The sequence below is a fragment of the Oryctolagus cuniculus genome, chromosome 2 (genome assembly GCF_964237555.1).
Source record: "Oryctolagus cuniculus chromosome 2, mOryCun1.1, whole genome shotgun sequence".
Classification (NCBI taxonomy): domain Eukaryota; kingdom Metazoa; phylum Chordata; class Mammalia; order Lagomorpha; family Leporidae; genus Oryctolagus; species Oryctolagus cuniculus.
Window position 1 is genome coordinate 138,223,303 of NC_091433.1, and position 15,442 is coordinate 138,238,744.

Here is a 15,442-nt window from a genome sequence, read left to right on the forward strand (position 1 = left end):
TAAAATAATCATGGACCAAGTGTTATGTACAAGCCCTCGGGTTGAGGAAAGATGAAATTTAGCACAGGACACAATTTAAGACTAAGGAACAACCTGGATATCAAGCTACAGCTCTATGGGCTGCTTCAAGTCAAAATAAATCTTGATGGATCTTCTCTGAAAAAGTTTGCACCAGAAAAGGTTAAAAGAGAAAGGCTGTGGGGGACAAATATTCTCCCTGAAAAACCTGCTCCACAGGAAAAGTGAAGTGCACATTTGTGAGACATTAGAAGCAAATAAATACAATTACTATAAATCAATAAACAGACACTTCTTGTTGTAGAAAAACCTAGAACCTAAACCTAAATTCATCTCACAATCTCACCACAGGTCTTTTAGTATCTGTTAAATGAGGCCCAAATTTGCTTTTTCTAATTCTTTTTTTTCCCTAACCTTTAATTCACTGTATTCTTACCACAAGTTGAAGTTTCAAATTCTGCTTATTTCAATCTCCTAGGTCTCTGATGCATAAAATCAACAGACTTTTTTTTCCTGAAGCTTAAAAACAAAACAAACAAAAAAAAAAACACGCAAACTCCTATATTTCTGTTTACCCTTCTTTTCAAATCACTATAGAGATAAAAATTGAAGAAGTTATGGAAGAGTTAATTAATTAATGACTGCTTACCTACATGCTATTTACCTTTGCCAAAACCTCAAGTTGATTAATTTCTCTAAATATAAATGAACTTACTGAGAGAAAGAGCAAGCTTAGCAAACTTTACTATGGTACCGTTTGGAGTTTTCCAAAGCATTATAAAAAAACGCAGCTAACCAACAAATCAAGTACTACATATCACAGAGATGCCTTCCATAGGAAAAAAAAAAAAAAAAAAACAAAAAACTTAAGTTGCATTAGAAGCCTCCATAGCAATGTCAGATGAAATAAAGAAAATCAGTAAATACCTGAACTGAAGTGGCTGATTCCTGTAAACGGCCACTGGCAACTGTTCCTTTGGAAGCTGCTACAGGGGCACTGTGCGATTTAGGGGTTCTTGGAGTATCAATACTTTCATCTGTCCTATGTGACTGCCAGGCTTCCTTTCGATGATGAGATTCAGTAGTCTGCTGGTCTCCAAAAGCAGCCCAAGAGCAACCATCTTTCTCTTCATTCTCAAAAGCATTCCAGTCCACAGCCTGGCCAGGACCCGCTGAACTGAAGTCCGCAAAATCATCAGAGTCTTGAAAAGCACTGCAGGCCTCTTGAGTATCTGGCACAGAGTCAAAATCTCCAAACTCACCTTCTTGCTCATTTTTCAGTTTTAAAACCGGTTCAGTGCCTGTTACACTTGACTTTCTTGCCAACTGACATTCCTCTGATAAACTGTCAGAAGTCTGTCTTAGGTCTGACTCAGTAAATATCATTTCCTCTTGGCAAGAAACAGTGTTCGTATCCCCAAATTCTCCAAAGTCATCACCTGGTTCACTAAAATGTGGAAAGTGCTCTGAGGACTCTTCAAAAGTGACATCGCTCATTGAATCTTGGGTACCAGTAACATAAGGTGGAGTTGTGCCACTGGCTGTGCCAAAGTCACCAAAATCATCCTCATTGGTATTGCAAGTCACAAAGTCATTGCTACTATCACCATTTTTCACACTTACACTATCATCCAAAACATTTTCTTCTGTGGGATCAATGTTTGGATTTTCGGAATTAGTAAATTTCCTACTTTCTTCTTTGGAAAAACCAACTGCATCACCAGCATCAGAAGTGTTAACAGAATCCATGCACAGGTCATCACATTCAGAATTAGGTAAATCACGTCTTTCTTCAGCTTTACATTGTTCTCTCCGCATAGCTTCTGAGTTATCCGCTGAGTCTACCAAACTCCAAGTCTTGGACTGAGTACTTGAATTTAAAAATTCATCCTGTTGCAGTGCTGGAAATCCTCGGGGCTCAACACTGAAACCTCTGCTGGTCATTACACTTATTTCTGAAACACAAACCTGATCGTCGCCATCAGTGTCTCCTTTATTGTCACAGCTTCTACTCAAAGACACTTCTTTCACAGAATTCAGTTCACTGACTCTGTTAATTTTATTATTTTCCTGAATGGTAAGTGCTTCTCTATCACTTAAGACTGCATATCCTATTTCTTCCAGTTGTATCCTTTCCTGTTTGGAAAATGTGGCAAAATCTGCAAATTCCTCAGCAGGACTAGGTGCAGAGTCAATATTATACTCAGTGCTGTGAGTGCTAAGAGGCTTCTGTCCCTTTGAATCAGCTATATTGTCCAGATCATCTGTTCCCTGAGGATTTACAGTTTCCAACCCTGCAAACCCATTTGTTAGAATCTCCAGACAAGGAGGCTTCTCGCCATTGCAGCTCTCTAACCGCTTGTTTTCATGAACATTCATGTCAGTTCTAAAATCTGGAGAGAAACTTTCCGGTGTTCCAACATTCTGTCTCTGCTCCATTACTTTATTTAAAACTCCTGGATTTTCGGGAGAATCTAGAGTTTTAGATGAAATTACTTCTTTGCTGGTGGTAGAAAGTAAGACATCAGACTGTCCTTTCACAGGAGAAGGTTCAGCAGTGATGTCCTTATCATTACCATTTTTAATGGACTTAAAGCTTGTAAGGCTATCTACATTTTCTGAGAAATCATGAATTGGCATAAAATGGTTTGAAGGTACAAACTCTTCCTTGGGACGAGTATAATCCGGTGTATCAAAATCAACAAACCCTACACCAGAAGGACTAACTTCTGAAAACCCACCAAATTCCCCAAATTCATCCTCCTCTTCCTCCTCTGCTCCATTGTCTAGTGGTGGTGGGGATGAAGAATACATTCGAATGATGTCTGGCTCCATTGCTGAGTTGTTTTCAAATAATTAATTTATACCTGTAAAAAAAAAAAAACATAAAAGGAGTTTTTTGGGGAGGGGGCTGATAACAATTAAAATGTCTTCCAAAGTTTTCTCAAAGCTACTTTAAAAACAATGTAAATTTATACTACTCAGTTTTTTATTTTTAAACTATTTTTCACTTAGATGAGATTACTTTACATAGCTATGATATAATGGGAAAAAATTATCTCTTCTAATATATGTTACCAAGGGCACTGGTAGTACATTAAGGAAATTTAGGGATTCCAGAAAATTTTGAACATATTCTTACAAAAGTACACTTGAGAAATTTTCTACTTGCTTGTTTTGCTAAATATTCTGTTTAAAATTCACTGAGGACTCAGTACTTGCCTTATGCGTTTGTATGAGTGCTTTATAAAATAAAAGACATGACAGTTATATCTAATAAACTGCTACAAATATTTTCTTAACTTTGCTTTTCAATGTTTGTTTCTGACCTGTTATTTAAAAATTTTAAAAGTAAGATTTACCATATTTTTTAAAAGTTATCTTTTAAAAAATTTTTTTCTTTCTTCTCCCTCCCTTTCACCCTTTCCCATTTCCCTTCCCTTTTATATTTTTCTTAATTTCTTTGAAAGGCTGAGAGACACGGAGATCTTCCACCCACTGGTTCACTACCCAAATGATTGTGACATCCAGGGCTAGGCCAGGCCAAAGCCAGGAACCTAGAACTCAACCCAGGTCTCCCATGTGGGTGGCAGGGACCCAGGTCTTAAGCCATCACCTGCTTCCTCCCATGGTGCACATTAGCAGGAAGCTGAATCAGAAGCAGAGAAGCTGGGACTCAAGGCACTCTGACATGAGATGTGGGCATCTCAAGTAGAAATTTAAATGTTCTATCAAATGCATCCATCCCCAGTTAACTTTTTAATACCTTAATTGTGAAATGGTTTAAGATTCATAAGAAATTGATAAACAGTATAGAGCACTTGTGTATATTCCACCCAGCTTTCCCCAGTGATAATCTTATGATCACAGGGCTGACTGGGAGTAGAAACTTACTGCTGCTGTACAGCACCATGAGAGACTACCATACTACATATCACTAGTCCAAGAAAAGAGCAAAATTCAAAGTATGGTTTCTATTGAACACATATCACTCATGCCACTGTCAAGCTGAAAAATCCCAAGTTAATCCATAATGACACAGGGACTGTTGGCACATGGTTAAATGATGAAACTGACAAAAGTGCAATACATGACCATGAAATCCCTTTGTGTGGGTATCACCAGTTTTGTTGGTGTGTGTGTAGTTTCATGAAATTTTATCCCATGTGTAGATTACGTTAAGAGTAACCACTACAACAATCAGAATAAGAACCATTCCTTTAACAAAAAGAAGCTCTTTCATGTTACCTCTTACTACTTACATACTTCCCGTAACACTAACCCTTGCAAAACACTGATCTAGTCTTTGTCATTCTAATTTTGCTATGAATGCTACATAATTGATATCACATCATATGTAATCCTGTGAAGCTGGCTTTTTTCATTCAGTCTAATGTTCAAGAGCCACAAGGCTGTTGTATATATCATTAGTACAATCCCTTTTATTGTTCAGTAGTATTCCACTATATAGATGCATCACCAACTGACTGTCCAGTCACTCCTTATAGGATGTCCATTTGGATTGTTTCCAGTATCTTCCTACTACAAATAAAGCTACTATGAACATTTGGGTACAAACTGTTATGTTTTCATTTCTCTAAGACATCATACCCAACAGTTTGAATGCTGGGTCATATGGTATACTCAGTTTTATAAAAAGCCGCCTGTTTTGTCAAGTTAATTTTTATGGGGTTGTGAGGTAGGAAGTCAGAAATGAGCTTATGTGTGTGTGACAAAGGCCTAACGAATTGACATCTAGGTCCAGCATCTGCATCTCAAAGTCATCCCAACAACCTTCCAGGTGCAGCCCAGTATCTGCACTTCAAACGCCCTGCCCCCCCCCCCCCATCCTGATGACCTTCCAGGGGGTCCTGCCCCTTCTAACCATCCTTCCTCTAAGGCAGGGCAACGCCAGCCAGGCTTCCCCTGTCTGATAACTTCAGGGGGAAAACTCAGAAAGGAATTTTTTGTATTTAGATCCAACAAGTCCTTTGTTCTGGAGAAGGAGGAGAGGGGGAGGGAAGGCAAGACCCATCCCCTTAAAAACCCCAGCCTAAATGTGCACTGCGCACTCTCTCTCAGGTTCTGTCTGGAGAGGTGCCCATCCGTTCCTACGGATGTCCCTACCCTAATAAACCTTGCTATTTTGCTTTCCACTGCTCTCTGTCTCACACCTGAATGCTTTCTTGCATGAAGACAAGGACCCTTTGCTTCTCTATTAACAGAGTCAAATCATTATCTTTTTATTTGCAATTTTCTTCATTATTTTGCTATTATATAAGCATAAAACTTCACAAATATTCAGTTTTTTTTTTTTTAGTTCTCTTTGAAATTTAAAAAAAAATTATTTGAGAGGCAGAGAGACAGAGAGTTCCCATCTGCTGGACTTGAACTCAGCCCACTCCAATATGGGACGCAGGCATATCAACTTGCAGCTTAACCACTAGGCCAAACACCCACCCTTACAATACTTAATTTTAAAAAACATGTGTGATGTTTGAAAAAAATGAAATAATTGATTGTTCAAGGCCTATTTCAAACTCAGCTGTTAATACAAAGATCTGCATCAGGAACTTTGTGACTAAAGCAATAATACAGAGCAAGTTTCTTCATGTTGACCCTGTCAAGTGCTTTATTTCCCCTTTTAGGTGGCAAAGGCTCTATCAGCCTTCCAGACATTTCTGTATTTCTCAAAAACAGAGTCACCTATTCATATGTGGAACTTGGGCTGTTACATGTTCCCCTCCAGCAGGTTTTGCCCCTGCCCAACTCACCCTTCAGAAATTTGAGAGTGCCACTGCTTCTAAGTTTCAGCCAGCCAACCAGCGTGGAGGAAGCTCAAAACTTCCCAGATAACTCCTCTGTGTTCAGGCCAACTCAACTTAAAGGAGCTTTATGTTAATTTATTGTTTTTGTTTTTTTGTTTTGTTTTTTGACAGGCAGAGTTAGACAGTGAGAGAGAGAGACAGAGAGAAAGGTCTTTCTTCCATTGGTTCAACCCCCAAATGGCCGCTACTGATAGGAAGCCAGGAGCCAGGTGCTTCCTCCTGGTCTCCCATGTGGGTGCAGGGCCCAAGCACTTGGGCCATCCTCCACTGCCTTCCTGGGCCACAGCAGAGAGCTGGACTGGAAGAGGAGCAACCAGGACAGAACCGGCGCCCCGAATGGGACTAGAACCCGGGGTGCTCGCGCCACTGTGGAGGATTAGCCTAGTGAACCACGGCGCCGGCCATGTTAATTTATTTGTAAAATTAATTTGGAAATGATGTTTGACTTAGATAATCCACTCTTTTTTTAAACACAGAAAATATGTGTTTAAATAGCTAGACCAACAGTTAAAAAGATGGGGAGTGGGAAAGAACAGAGTAATATGCTACTTTAATGTTGTCTCTGACATATAGCAAACTCAACAACGTTTCATTCTTCTTAATGACTACCTGCACCACACCACAAGGTGTTCCAATCAGTTGTTGGATTTCTTTAGAACCTGAGCAAATAAGCACGCATGTGCCTGTGCATGTGTGTTTATGAAGAGGGGATTGTACTCTACTTGATATCTTTATTTCTGCTTAGTACAAGACCTGTAAGAGAGGTGAAAACAAGTACTGGGGCTATCATCTTGGCAGCCTGGGAACATTCAAGCTACATTATACACAAATAGTTAACATAAATCCTTGTGACTAGGTAGGTGGTAAAGAGGTATCCTGAACATAGTGAGAGCATACAGAGAAATTGGGCAGGTTTCCTGGATTGTGGAGATTCGTCCACGGGAAATCACACTTCACAAGAAGACTAGGGGACAGTACAGGTGACTACAGTAATTGAAAATGCAGGCTAAAGCATTTAGGGCTTTACAAACCAGGAAAACTACAAGGTTTGGGAAATCTGGTGTAGGAGGTCCAAACAAAGGAGCCAGGGGCATAATCTAGAAGTCCAGAAGCAACAGCAATCAACAGTGTAACTCAAGCCCTGGGCCAGATTAAGAGCCAGGGTACAGGGCATACTGGGTGAAGGTGTTAATCTTTCACCAGAAGAGAGCTGCACTTGTTTAAAGGACATCAACTCTGAACTGGTCATAAAAGAGATGATATGAGGACTCTGTAGGTTGAGAGCTCTGTGGTCAAGAGGCAAAGAGAGTTTGGGAAGGATGAACAAAGAAGGAATGGGGCCATCAATCATCTGAGACTTCTGGCCATTTAACAAGTTTCTCAGGAACAGAATTAGAGAACGAACTACCAAATATCAAGACTTGGTTTAAAGCCACACATTATATGATAAGAAAGATGCCACTACAGTGTGGTGGGGGAAAGGACAGCCTTTCCAACAAAAGGTGCTAGATTAACTGGCTATTCCCACAGAGGGGAAAAATCTTTGATTCTAACATCTTACACAAAAATAAGCTCAAGATAGAGCACAGGCCTAAATGTGAAAGATAAAAAATACAATAAAAATCAATCATCTAGAAGATAACTTGAGATTATTTTCATGACCTTAGGGAAGGCAAAAATATTTCAAACAAGACACAGAAACCACTAAACATGAAAGAAAAGATTGACAAATTGGGCTGCATTAAAATTTAAAACTTCTGTTCATCAAAAGAACATCATTAATACACAGTGAAAAGGTAAGCACTGCCTGGGAGAAGAGATCTTCAATACATGTATAACTGTCAAAGAATGCAAATCCAGCTTTATGTGAATAATTCCTACAGATTAACGTGAGACAACTCAACAGAAAAATTGCCAAAATATTTGAAAAGTTATTTCACAAAAGAGGCTATCCAAATGGCCAATAAATGTATGAAAATTATCAGGGAAAGGCACAATAAAACTACAGTAAGATACCAATGTATATATTAAGATCTAGAACAGCTAAAATTAAAATACAACTATTCTAACCATAGCTACTTCTCACATGGATGTGGAGCAAGTGGGATTCTCTCATACTTTATTGCTGGGTGTATAAACTGATGTATGCATTTGAAAAATTGAAAATATTTACCACTAGATCTTTAGTACCTGGCATATTTTGTGCACTCAGTAAGTTATCAACTATCATCACATTTTAACTTTCACCAAGTATGTGACTCAAATAATAATCTACTTATAACAAAATGTTAAGCCAATGTTTGCTCAGCTGGCATAAACTTTCATGTGACTCTGTATTTTAAAAGGTCAATGAAAGAGTAAGTCAAAGTCATTTAACAAAAATATTTGTAACCACTTTAAAGATACATGAAGACTTTGTTGTTAATTTTTATCTTAAATTTTTTTTTTACAAAATTATTTATTTCTTTATTTGACTGAGATATCTCCCATCTTCTGGTTCACTCTCCTTAAATGCCTGCTATGCCCAAAGATGGGCAAGGGCCATAGCCAGGAGTGCAATCCAAGTCTCCCATTAGCATGCAGGAACCCAATCACTTAAACCATCACTGGGGCCTCCTAGGGTTTGCGTTAACAGGAAGCTGGTGGCAGGAGTCTGAGTTGGGAACCCAGGTACTCTGAAGTGGCATGTGAGCATCTCAACTGACAGAATTATGCCTGTCCCAGATACTGCTAATTTTTATAATTGATCCCTAGAAAATATAAAACCTGACATATATATATAAAGGTAGGGTGAGGGACTGATGACAGATCAAATCTGAAGCCCAAGGCTGAAGGACTGAGACCATAATCTCCAAACCAGTACAAAGGTTACCAGTCTGCTGCAAGATGGAGGGCTTGAAGAACAATAGGAAAATGCAGAATCTTGGCATAAACTGGCCGTAGTTTCTATCCAGCTAGAGGAAAGATCAAAGAATAAAGGTTTATATAAGCGAAGGTGCCTGGTCCGGATGGAAAGGGTTCTTCATGTGTAGGAAATACATAAGGTCTTCCTTACTTAATCCTCTGACGGTTAACCACCTTTCTAAACTCTATCCTCCACACACACAATATTACCCACCCTCAAGATCCTTGAGCTCACATTTGGTGGTGTTGTGTGTCAATGTCTACCATCACCTGAATCAAACATCAAGAGTTCCTTCCAAACTAAAAGCTGAGAACCCGCGTCACTCCATAGAGAGGAACTCCTAACCTTTACAGAACCCCAGTCCAGCTGCACTGATGTTTATACCACCTTTCAAGGCCAGATAAGTAGACTCAGGTTGTACATGCAATCGAGTTTTAATCAGGAACCTTCACTCTAAATTTACTTTTATAGGAACTGAGATGAGAGGTAGAGGAGAACATCAGCATTAAGGACGGTGATAAGACAAAAAAACCACATCTCAAGTTATGCTACTTACTTCAGTAGAACAAACTACACAAGCAAGGTGCATTTAACAATAATGAGAAATAATCACTATCTTTTTAATCACATTACACCTGAGGTTTATAATTACTCATTTGTTAAGTCACCTGAATGGGGAAAAGAGAGAATCTGTATTTTCTTTAGAAAAATGAGTGAGGGGCCGGCACTGTGGCGCAGCAGGTTAAAGCCCTGGACTGAAGCACCGGCATCCCATAGGGGCGCCAGTTCCAGTCCCGGCTGCTCCTCTTCCAATCCAGCTCTCTGCTATGGCCTGGGAAAGCATCAGAAGATGGCCCAGGTCCTTGGGCCTCTGCACCCACGTGGGAGACCCAGATGAAACTCCTGGCTCCTGGCTTCGGATCGGTGCAGTTCCAGCCATTGTGGCCATCTGGGGAGTGAACCAGCGGATGGAAGACCTCTCTCTCTGTCTCTACCTCTCTCTTTAAATAAATAAAATAAATTTTTTTTTTTTTTTATTTGACAGGCAGAGTTAGACAGTGAAAGAGAGAGAGAGAAAGGTCTTCCTTCCGTTGGTTCAACCCCGATGGCTGCTACGGCTGGCACGCTGCGCCGATCCGAAGCCAGGAGCCAGGTGCATCCTCCGGGTCTCCCATGCAGGTGCAGGGGCCCAAGCACTTGGGCCATCCTCCACTGCCTTCCTGGGCCACAGCAGAGAGCTGGACTGGAAGAGGAGCAACTGGGACTAGAACCTGGCGCCCATATGGGATGCTGGCGCTGCAGGCGGAGGATTAACCTAGTAGCCATGGCGCCGGCCCCAATAAAATAAAACTTAAAAAAAAAAAAAAAAAATGAGTGAAAGTAGCCGATGCTGTAGCATAGCAGGTAAAGATGCTGCCTGTAGCACCAGCATTGCACATCAGTGCCACATCAAGTACTGGCTGCTCCACTTCTAATCCAATTCCCCGCTCATGTGCCTGGGAAAGCATCCACTTGGGAGACCCAGAAGAAGCTCCTGGCTCCCAGCGTCAGAACAGCCCGACTCTAGCCATTGCAGTCAGTAGCGAAGTGAACCAGTGGATGGAAAATTACCTCTTTCTGTCTCTCCCACTTCCCCCATAACTCTGCCCTTCAAATAAATAATTTTTAAAAAGAAAAATGAGTGAAAATATTATATAATCAATTGACAGCATTAGTTTGCATTATAAATGTTGTCTGTTATTACAGTAGTTCAAATTCTCCAAAATCTTTACGTGAGTTTTAAAATAGTGTCAAAATGTATTATTGGGGCCGGCACTGTGGCATAGCAGGTAAAGCTGCCACTGCAGTGCCAGCATCCCATATGGGTGCCGGTTCGAGTCTCGGCTGCTCCACTCTTGATCCAGCTCTCTGGAATGGCCTGGAAAAGCAGTAGAAGATGGCCCAAGTGTTTGGGCCCCTGAACCAGTATGGAAGACCCAGAAGAAGCTCCTGGCTCCCAGCTTTGGATTGGCTCAGCTCTAGCCACTGCAGCCATCTGGGAGTGAACAGCAAATGGAAGATTCTCTCTCACTTGCTCGGCCTTTCAAATAAATAAATAAATCTTCAAAAAAAAAAAATGTACTATCAATGAACCTGCCAAACCAACCTCTCTATTTATGAGTCATAAAGGAGCCATATAAAGATTTGGATTTTAGTTACCTTTAAGTTTCCAATGCATTTAGAGAACCTTGATGTCACAAAACTTTTCATGACTCTAAATATAAAAATCTGTAAAAATTACCATTTTTCTTTTTGGGGCATTTGTTCTCAGAATATTAACTCCATAGAGACTAGGAAATACAGGGAAAACACCTAAAAGTAGATGCTTTTAATAAAGAATTAAGAAAGGTTTTTGTTGTTGTTTCTTTGTGTTAGGACTATCATCCCCTTTTCAACATAGGCTGCAAACTTGAAGACTACTCAATCAAACTTCCATATCCCAAAGCTGAGTATTTTTATTTTTTGCTTTATTTGTTCTTTATTTTAGAGGCAGAGAGACAGGAGCTTGCATATCTTGATTTACTCCCAAATGCCTACAAACACTGACTTTGGAGCCAGCATCTGGGAACTCAATTTGGGTCTCTCATGTGGGTGGCAGGGATCCAATTACTTAGAACACACTTCCCAGGATCTGCAGTGGCAGGAAGCTGGAATCAGAACTCAGAGCCAGGAAACAAACCCAGGTAACTCAGATATAGGTGCCTTAACCAGCATTTTAACTGCTAGTTCAAATGCTACCCTCTGAATACTTGTAAAAGATCTCATAATTATCTTGCCAACTTAAAAACAAAAACTCAAAATACCACAGACACTATACTGTATGTCAATGTCATCAACCATTTAATATGTAGTATTTAAGCCATTTGTTAAAATATTGCATCTTCTGTTTTTCTCTTCCAACTTATACCAATATCAGGTTAATATCTGAGTGCTAAGTGCCAATATTATGTGAAGAGCATCCACAAATTATCTCATTTACTTCTTATACTAGTAAATGAGACAAAAATTATCTTCATTTTGCAGATGAAGAAATAGAAGCTTAAACAAGTTAAGTAATCTCTCAAGGTAGCATAACTGGCATGTGGTGACTTAGTCATGAGCTATTTAAATATCAGATAAATCTTAAAATACTATGAAATTGAGAGCAAATATGAGAATTAAATGAATTCTCCCTAAAAGGTTTCTGAGTTGTACAGTAAAGTTTTTCTACAGTAATTGGGAAGCAAGATTTTTTTTTATAAAGTATAACCAACAAAAATGCTGAGAAGCTAATCTTTTTTTAAACTTTATTTGAAAGGCAAAGGGACACACAGAAAGGGAGAGACAGAAAGAGATCTTCCGTCTACTAGTTCACCCCTCAAATAGTAGCAATGGACAGGGCTGGAACAGACCAAAACCAGGATCTTGAAATTCCATCCAACTCTCCCACATTGTGTGGCAGGGGTCCAAGTACTTGGGTCATCTGCTGCTGCTTTCCTAGGCACATGAGCAGGAAGCTGGATCAGAAACAAGCAGCCGAGTGGTCAGCCGAGGCTCCCCTCGGGCCAGTGAGGGCTCCCTGGCTGCCTCTCCGGTGGCTCTGCCCGTTTCTGTGTCGCTGGATGAAGAAACTGATCCGGGCCGCGAAGTCACTACCCTTAGGGTGCATAGGTCAGGGTTGGCGGAGGCTTTGGGTCCCAGTCTCCACAGCTAACGTCTGTGAGAGATTTAGAACCAAGTAAGTGGACGAAGTGCAGGGAGGTGAGTGAGGAGCCTACTCCGCTTGGGCCGCCCCAGTGCTGGGTCGCTCCGGAGCCACCGGCTGCCACAGACCTCGGAAAGCTCTGCTCCTGGGAGCTGATTTCCTCTCCTCGGCCTCATCCTCTTCCTCTTCCTGGAACTGAGACATTCCTTTTTTTTTTTTTTTTTTAATTTTTTTTTTATTTTTTGACAGGCAGAGTGGACAGTGAGAGAGAGAGAGACAGAGAGAAAGGTCTTCCTTTGCCGTTGGTTCACCCTCCAATGGCCACCGCAGCAGGCACGCTGCGGCCGGCGCACCGCGCTGATCCGATGGGAGAAGCCAGGTGCTTCTCCTGGTGAGACATTCCTTTATAAATGAGTTGCACAACTGAGAAGGCACTTGCTGATGCTAAAGCTCTTGTAGAAAGATTTGAGAGATCACAACGATGCAGCAGAATCTCTGACAGAGCAAACCACAGCTCTCAACAAGTGAGCAGAAACAATGAAGAATAATTGTGTACATCTCTGGAAGAACATCAGCCTGCCTTAGAACTTATAATGTATCGAGAACAGATGTTTAGATTGCTAATGGGTAGCAAAAAAGATGATCCTGGTATAATAATGAAGTTAAAAGAGCAACACGAGGGTTCTGCACTGTGGCATAGCGGGTAAAGCCACCGCCTGCAGTGCCCACATCCCATATGACCGCCAGTTCAAGTCCTGGATGCTCCACTTCCAATCCAGCTCTCTACTGTGGCCTGGGAAAGCAGTAGAAGATGGCCCAAGTCCTTGGGCCCCTGCACCAGCGTGGGGGATGCAGAAGAAGCTCCTGGCTCCTGGCTTTGGATTGGCGCAGCTCTGGCCATTGCAGCCAATTGGGGGAGTGAACCATTGGATGGAAGACCTCTCTCTCACTGCCTCTCCTCTCTCTGTGTAACTCTCTCAAATAAAATAAATAAATCATTAATAAAATAAAATAAAATATTTATTTTTGCCATAGTTCTACAACTGGAAGATCCTCTTAGTAAATTTTACTCTTCTTGTTTGGTGTCAAAAGTTAAATAGCTTATGGACCATGATACTTAAGCTTTAATGATTATCTAATTTCCCATTAATTTCTATTTTTGTCAAAGAAAATTCAGTTTTAAAGGGTGTAAGAATGTTTTACATGCACCTTAAGAGAGGTGATTTAATTTTGTCCTGATACTTACCTAACAATTGTCTATAACTTGCATTAAGTGTATGAAATATCATTACAGGAATGAAAGAGAAGAAATGTTACTTTCTAAGAAAGAAAAATCTTTTAATAAACATTTAGTAGGTTAAACTACTCCTTGGAAAGAATAAGTTTTGGTTCTAAGTAACAAAGATGAGATTTTTCTCTGGTTGATCTTTGAGGATATTACGTAGTTCATTTATCTAAGAGAGTTGAAAAATGTGATAGAGCAAAATAAGCAAAGTAATTTCAAAGTAAGCTGAAATTCCTCTGGCTCATAGCACCCTTCTATCAAAAGTAATTAGCTTGAGATACAGAAAAAGTAAATCAAAATCTCAGAAAAATTTTCTGAATCAATTTTTAAGCTTGATCTGGTCTTACAACCTGTAAGGCTTTTCTTACAACATTTCAGTTGAAAGGAAAGGAAGTCTGTGGATTCCAAAATATTTTGTTTTTTAAAAATACCAAGTACAAAGTATGTAAATTTTTAAAAAACCACCAGATATAGAAATGAACTTTAATATTAGCTGAAACCTAAATTTTTCTTACTCCATGGTAATTACAAAGTAAAAGGATGAATGTCAAATACAATTAAATATATTCATTTATATAAATATATATTAAAGTTAGCATAAGTAGGAAACTCTACTTTGGAGTATATAATTTATTAAACAAATATTACTTCCCGTGGCAACTTTTATGTATAATTTCATATATTGGTACAATGCAAAACTACTTTTTGCTTCAGAATGTTTCTATCTTAAGGTAGGGGGAATGGGACTGATTGAACAGAAAAGGGCTAGTAGCCCAGACATTAATTGGATTTCCGTGATCATTCAGAGGGCTTAACTTGATATTTTATAAATAAATGGTACTTCTTAGTTTTAAACTTTTCTATAGGTTTTGGGCAAGTATCCCTTAATTTGATGGCTCATTCACTGAAACAGTTTTTATCCCAAGTAAGGATTAAAGAAAATAAGCTACCCAATTGGGACTAGGCCTGAGGCAGCACATTGAGGCACCTCTGCTAACAAATGTTACTTGATAAATAATTATTTTTATAAACAAGTAAGTTAATTTATTCTTGGTTTTCTTGCTTGGTTACCTTTATGGTCTTGGTGTTGTAAGACATTCAGTTTGTTTTTTGTGACAGTTTTCCATCCTGTACTTTTTTTTTTTAAACTGAACCTTAAATTTATGTCTTGAGAGTACAGCATAAGAGCCTATCAATAAAGATGAGTAATTAAAATTGAAAAAAAAAAAAAAAGAAAGAAAGAAAGAAAGAAACGGAGCAGCCAAGACTTGAACCAGTGCTTGGGTATGGGATGCTAGCCTAGCAAGCAGTGGCTTAACTTGTAGCATCACAATGCAGCCTCCGTCTCGTATTTTTATATTAACAGAAGTAGTACCAAATGTGAGAAAACAATGAAAGTAAGCAACAAAATATTTTTATACCTAAGTTAAACTAAGTTATACCTTAGTTAATACCCCAAAAAAGCCAGACTGAAAAACCAGACCACCAAACATGACAAAAATTTTGTCTTCCTTGTTTTGAATGTCAATAAAGAAATACATACAATGTCAATTTACAGGAGGTAGGCATATGCCTAGTTGTCAAGAAGTACTTAAGATGCCTGCATTCCATATTGGAGTCCCTGGGTTTCAGTCCTGGTTCTGCTCCAGATTCCAGCTCCTTGCTAATGCACAACCAGGGAG

At 39.7% G+C, this 15,442-nt stretch overlaps 1 protein-coding gene across 12 annotated transcripts in view; it reads right to left on the reverse strand.

Annotated features, from left to right (window-relative positions):
- AFTPH (aftiphilin) overlaps positions 1-15,442 on the reverse strand; it is a 72,883-nt gene that overhangs the window by 38,352 nt on the left and 19,089 nt on the right. For 10 of the 12 annotated variants that reach the window (XR_001792977.3, XM_070069044.1, XM_051837987.2 and 7 more), the window contains one exon: positions 946-2,885. Coding sequence is in view for 11 of the 12 variants with exons in the window: in XM_070069044.1 (XP_069925145.1) it covers positions 946-2,853 (1,908 nt within the window). In the remaining variant the exon portion in view is untranslated. Of the gene's footprint in view, positions 1-945; positions 2,886-8,718; positions 8,796-15,442 lie in introns of those variants that run through there. The other 2 variants (XM_070069045.1, XM_070069043.1) reach the window with 1 other exon arrangement.